Source organism: Monopterus albus, unplaced genomic scaffold (assembly GCF_001952655.1).
Source record: "Monopterus albus unplaced genomic scaffold, M_albus_1.0 scaffold134.1, whole genome shotgun sequence".
NCBI lineage: Eukaryota > Metazoa > Chordata > Actinopteri > Synbranchiformes > Synbranchidae > Monopterus > Monopterus albus.
Window position 1 is genome coordinate 2,655,402 of NW_018128014.1, and position 6,217 is coordinate 2,661,618.

General features: G+C 45.7%; 2 protein-coding genes across 5 annotated transcripts in view; both read left to right on the forward strand.

The window, feature by feature from the left end:
- Positions 1-3,892, forward strand: part of fbxo7 (F-box protein 7) — a 9,892-nt gene extending 6,000 nt beyond the window's left edge. The window contains exons 6-12 of the mRNA XM_020613441.1: positions 975-1,220; positions 1,322-1,466; positions 1,566-1,649; positions 1,734-1,829; positions 2,386-2,562; positions 2,680-2,720; positions 3,225-3,892. Of these exons, the coding sequence (XP_020469097.1) occupies positions 975-1,220; positions 1,322-1,466; positions 1,566-1,649; positions 1,734-1,829; positions 2,386-2,562; positions 2,680-2,720; positions 3,225-3,533 (1,098 nt within the window). The 3' untranslated portion in view covers positions 3,534-3,892. The remainder of the gene's footprint in view (positions 1-974; positions 1,221-1,321; positions 1,467-1,565; positions 1,650-1,733; positions 1,830-2,385; positions 2,563-2,679; positions 2,721-3,224) is intronic.
- An 890-nt stretch (positions 3,893-4,782) lies between these two features.
- Positions 4,783-6,217, forward strand: part of kiaa0930 — a 17,810-nt gene continuing 16,375 nt past the window's right edge. The window contains exons 1-2 of one of the 4 annotated variants that reach the window (XM_020613402.1): positions 4,783-5,106; positions 5,749-6,127. In XM_020613402.1, the coding sequence (XP_020469058.1) occupies positions 5,983-6,127 (145 nt within the window). In that variant the 5' untranslated portion in view covers positions 4,783-5,106; positions 5,749-5,982. Of the gene's footprint in view, positions 5,107-5,160; positions 5,315-5,337; positions 5,518-5,748; positions 6,128-6,217 lie in introns of those variants that run through there. The other 3 variants (XM_020613400.1, XM_020613401.1, XM_020613403.1) reach the window with 3 other exon arrangements.

Consider the following 6,217-nt stretch of genomic DNA (forward strand, 5'->3'; position numbering starts at 1 on the left):
CGGGTGGGGTCGGGCACAGTGAGCTGGGTCAGTTTGGAGGGGAGGATGTCCAGGATGATGGTGTTGAATGCCAAGCTGGAGCCACAAAGAGGGCCCATAATGCATAGGTCCCTGGGGAGTTGAGGTGTTGCAGGATGTAATGCAGTGCCATGTTCACTGCATCGTCCACTGACCTGTTTGCCCGGTAGGCAAACTGCAGGGGGTCTAGCAGGGGGTCAACAATGTCCTTCAGGTGGGCCAACACCAATCTATCAAAGCACTTCATAACTGCAGATGTCAGGGCGACAGGTCTGTAGTCATTCAGTCCACTGATGGAGGTTTTCTTGGGGACTGGAATGATGGAGCGTTTGAAGCAGGAGGGATCTTCATACAGCTCCAGTGACCTGTTGAAGATGAATGTGAAGATGGGGGCCAGCTGATCAGCACACACTTTCAAGCAGGAGGTGTCACACCATCTGGGCCTGGTGCCTTTCTGATCTTTTGTCTTTTAAAGAGGCCACGCACATCCTTTTCACAGATTGTTAGAGGTGGGGGGCTGGAGGGAAGGGTGGTGATTGTCGGGGGATGGAGTTCTATTCATAGGATGGAGTTCTATTTGTTGTGTTTTACAAACACCCTCTGTCTGAACTGGCCTTAACTGCACCTGTGTATGTGACTTGACCTGTTGCTTTTTGGGCTTCCGGGTGAGTCACTGAGGCGCTTGATTAAATGATTGATTGGTTGAATTGCTTTTTTGCCTCAGCAACACAGATGTTGCCATGGCGGGCTGCCATGTTTGAATGGTACCAGCGTGCTTTGTAGATAACTGGAACATTGCAGCATGGAGAGTTTGTCTGCTGTTTTTTTTTTTATCACCATTTTTTTAACAAAAGGCTTAAATGTTTCCTAATACCTACTGCTTGCTTAAAGAGTTTTTGCCCTGTATGTTTGAGCCTAACAGTTCAGTTGTGTTCGCACCTGTCTGTGTCAAACAGCCAAGTGGCGGTGGCAGCTGCAGCAGCGGTCCTGCAGCTCTGACAGAGTCTGAGGAGAGCGCTGAGATACAGCACTCTGAACTGCCAGTGCCCAGCTGGGAGCCAATGCTGTGCAGTGAGGCAGGGGAGGGTCAGGCTCCTCTCTCTCTGGAGCTCCTCTACCACACAGCTCACACCACCAGTCCCAGTGATGCCATCATGGTGGCTGCAAACCTCCTGATGCTCGAAACTGGATTTATTCCTCAGGTGGGATCGCACACAACACCCAGCTTCCTACCGCTTTGTGAATGCATCTGATTCAGGTAAATGGTAAAATCAGTGTCTCGATCTGCACTGTGTGTGTTCAGGGCTGGGAGCTGAAGCCTGAGGAGATGCCTGGTGGATGGAGGTCAGCGGGTGGAGTCTACAAACTTCAGTACACTCATCCACTGTGTGAAAACAGCCTCACCATGGTGGTGGCAGTGTGCATGGGACCCATGCTCGTAATTAACGGTGAGTTCAAACACAAAAGGGCGCCCTATGTGTCTTGTAAAGATGCCTGAAGAAAACAGCTAAGATCTCCTCTTCCTCTGTGATTTCTTTTTTCTCCAGCTACTCTGAAGGTGAATGAAGCATTCGACACGGTTCGCAAACTGTGTCTGAATCCATCCAGCTACGTGACCAACGAGTGGCCAGGTACAGCTCTGACTGGTCGGTTTAACACCACACTAGTGTCAGAGTTTCTCTGAATTGCTCTGACACACTGTCACTGTTGTTCAGGAGAAAGTGCAGCTGCAGCCTTCAGAGATCTGAGTAAACTATCTCGAGTCTTCAAAGACCAGCTGGCGTACCCGCTGATCGCTGCAGCCAGAGAAGGTACAGACTGATTCTGACTGCAACTCCAGTGGATGCAGCTTGAGAGTCTGGACATGTTGGAGTTATTCAGACAGGGTTCATGACAAGAGGAGCTGGGTCAATAAATTAAATGTCCCCTCCTCCCTTTCATCCACTGGAGCTGCTTGTTAATAGTCAGCAAAATGCAGCAGGAAAACCATGTGGCCATCATCACAGACAGACTTAGTATTATTCTTAATATTAGTTTTATTTTCTGGTAATTTATGGAAACAAATTAGTCTCAGTAATAAACATGTGCATGGTCTACAAACAGAAATTATCACAAATGTGTGTGAAGATTTGTGGGATTTATGGTGTTCACAAACACATTGATTGATCTGTGTTATTACATAATATATCAGTATAAGTTTAAGGTCATAGATCTGATCAAACGGGCGTTTGAGCAGCTTCCTGTGCAGATAAATATGTAAGAGTATGTGAAGTTGTTCTGCCTTTTTTTTTTTTTACAGATTGTTAATTGACAGTTATTTCAGTCCAGTGATTAGCTTCTGTTTTCTGACTGCGGCGTCTCTTCCAGCCATGGCTCTGCCGGTGGCGTTCGGTCTGGCTGCTCTCCCTCCAGAGCTGCTGCTCAGAGTTTACAGGCTGCTGGATGTTCGCTCTGTGGTCAGACTGTCGTCCGTCTGCAGACACTTCAACATCGCCACTGCGGACTCGACGCTGTGGAAACACTTGTTCCACCGGGACTTCACACGTAAGACTGCAGAAAGATCAGCGCCTCACATGGCAGCAGGTTGATGGTGGTGCAGCTCTGAGCTGTTTCTCCTCTGGATGAAACACCCTGAATAAACTCTGTGTCTGTGTTGTTCAGATGCTGACCCCAACAGATCCAGGTCCACAGACTGGAAAGAGGTGAGAACTGATACCAGACACAAACACTGGCAGTGACTAACAGTGACTATCAATATTAATCTATTGGCTAAATGAATTGAAAGAGCTCCTCTCTGCCAGAAACTCCATTCATAATTATAATCCACGAATGTATGTATTCATAATAATCTTCAAGAGATCATTTGCACAGTTAAAACAAAAAGGTTTATCTTAATCTTATCTTACGTTTTAAGGGTTTTTTTACCTCACAGAAAACATTAGTCCATATATTTCATTTACTTGAAATGATAAATCACTCATAAAAATGGCCATTAATTAATTAGTCAAAGTTGACTGACTGTTACAGCTACAAACTAAATGTGAAAATAGTGAGTGTTGACTTCAGCATCACCACCAGGAGGCAGAACAGAAGTACTGATTTTTTTGAGGACAGGTTTTCTGATTTCCTCCCACAGTCCCAGTGAAAACTGGAACCAGTAGATGTTTCACTGTGATGTGTGCTGACATTAGTTTGTCTCCCTCCAGCTGTACAAGAGGTTTTATAAGATCCGCAGTGAGCGTCCACATGCTGTTCACCAACGCTCCCTCCATCCCCTCCATCGAGACCCTTGCGACATATTCAGCCAGGTGCCCTTCCCCCTCTATCCACCGCTCCCTGGGATCATCGGGGGGGAGTACGACCAGAGACTAAACCTGCCCCACAGCCTGTTGCCGCGCCCCCGCTACGACCCTGTTGGCCCTCCTGTGAACCCTGACGGACGACCTGTGATCCACTTCCCCAGATTCCGACCGATGGGAGGACGCTCTGCAGACGTCCAGCGAGGATTCATCTGATGAGCAGCTGTTTGATTCAGGAGTCGTTGCAGTGACTTCTGCAATGCTACAGCATCTGATGACACAAGTGTGTGTTGTGTAACGCTTTACCCTCATGCGGTCTGGAGAATGGATCTAGCAGAAGAGCTCAGATGTCACGGGCTCAGGCTTCAGGGCAGCTGCAGATTCACTGTGGATCTGTTTGTGGTGATTTTATTAAGTGCAAATTTGCTTAGAAATGAAAAATGCAGAGAGACTTATGTTTTGTCAAGGGGCTGTGTCAAAATCTTGTCCTTATACTTAATTTAATCTTGTTGTAGCTGTAGCCTAAACTCACCTTGTTCCTGAATTAACATGTGGAATAAAATAACTACACAGTACAGCAAACTGCAAGTTAATCTGTCCATAGCAATAAACGTAATTCTTTATTTAATTCAGCGTTTTGCACCTGACATGAGATTATAAAAATACAAGTCAAATTATGAAAGATTAACAAAAAAAAATTGTTTTTCTATAAAAATTTACTTAGAAAGTTAAACTTTTACTTTTTATAATTATGACACTGCTGTATGGTATCATACATTCTCAAGACTCAAATTTTTTCTAATGTTACTGTCCCAAAGTGACCACTCATTGTCTCTTCATTGTTTGGATCGTACCTGGACGGACAGGAGCTACCTGAAGTCATCTGCAAAAGTGGCAGAAAGAGAGGAACTGCTACCAATAGAGTTTTAAATGACTCCTTTGTTAACTGTGTCTGGGTGTTCGTTAGTGCTGGTTTATTTGAATGTTTTGGCTGCCAAGACTCCAAGCATCAGGAATACTACGCAGTATTATACATACTGTATCTAATAACTATAGGATAGTAGGAAATACTGTAATAAATACAGTATATTCATATGGTATGCATAAAGGGAGGCATTAACATAGTTGGGTGAGAGTAGTAGTTAAAATGATCAACGCTAGGTATATATACACATGTAGGACAGTATATACAGGGTGGCATAACAAGGAAGTGTATAGTGTTATAATGTATACAATTGGAACAGATTCGTGTGAGGTTTGGATTTTCCTGACACAATGACGTAATCTTTTGTCTTAATACAGAGTGCGCTCGTTTAAACGCCCCGTTCTACCGGCGACAAGGGCTCATCTGGGCGGGCGGAGTTTTCTTCGTTACAGGACCGGTGTTATGCAGATTTCCGTTACCCATTAGATCCCGTCACCTTGACTTGCAGCGATGTTGTGCTACCGCTACATGTTTTGTCGCGAGTTAATTTGTACCTCTAATATTTCGACGGAGTCATAATGCTGACTGGGGTTAAACAAAGTGCCACGTTCGGTTAACTTTCTGTAGAGTCAATGAATCTGAGAGTCGCAGACTTTGCCATAAAACCTACGTTCCATCCAACGGACGTAGCTACGTAAATACCCCCTAAAAGAAGTACTAAAGAGGCAAATTCACAATACTTTAGTGCGGGTACATCGTTGCGACGACGATCTGAAACTCTCCTGTAACATTTGTATCAATAGAATACATTTATCCAGTTGTTTAAAACACGTAAGGTTAGAAACCCGGAGAGTTCAGAAGCAGGTCAGTGACAGCTAAGTTGGCCGCCCTATTTCCTTCCTCACTGCCAGTGGCAATCATCCGGGAATTCACAGAACCATATGGTTGCATTCGTAACTTCCGTTAACTTTTACCTTAAAGAGCTAGCTAGCTGTTTAGTCGGGTGTTAATGTAGTAAGACCTCAACGGGGAAACTGAAGGCTATGGAGCCAAACCGCACCGTCAGCCAAGAGTAAAACGAATGCACTAGTTATTTATTTTCCTTATTTCCATAGCTAATGATTTCCTTCTCCCCTCCCACATACAGGACTGTTGTGCTCGCTCTCCCCGCATAGCAGTAGCAGCAAAGCTAACAGGGATGCGTCTAATTTGTGACTCGGGAAACTCCGGAGGAGAGCGCAGCCGTTGTAGAAAAGAGCTTGGCGATTTTCTAAAGTAATAGCAATCGTTAGAGCTCATTTGCGAATATATTGTAGCCCATACTGCTTTGTATTTGCTTTTATATAATTTGGCTGATAAAATATTAAATGCATATTCAAGTTCTTAACAGGTCACAGAATGTGATGGGGACATAATGTTCCCTAACACCAGTGTATGTTCGAGGTCAGCGTGTGTGTGAACGGTACCGAGGTGCTCTGTCGCTTTAAAAGCCTCGTGTTGTTACAGGAAGTGTGAGGGGTGTTTCCAGCTGATCGACAACAGAGCAAGAGTAAGAGTCGCCCCCAGCAGCTCGACCTGTCCGCACTTGTTTCCGGGGCCACAGCAGAGCGTACCGGCGGCTTTGATCCGGTTTAATCAGCGGAAGAACCAGGGGGGATTCTCCGCTCTTCTTCAGGGAGCTCCCGTGGACCGGAGGCGTCGGTAGCCGTTAGCCCGGACTGTCATGGTCCCGGCGCGGAGATGGCGTCCTTTCCCGGTTTGTGCAAGGCTGTCGGGCCCGCGGAGGAGGAGAACGGAGAGCTGGACGGATCTCTCCAGCAGATGCTGAAGGCCATCGCCGACGAGAGAAACCGACTGAACCTCCGCCAGGAGGTCAGCGGACTGGGTGAGCTGATCTTCTGTGTTTGTGCAGGTTTAGATACATTTATATATTTATCTAACACCATCTGACTTCTCTATATTATATATTTTACCA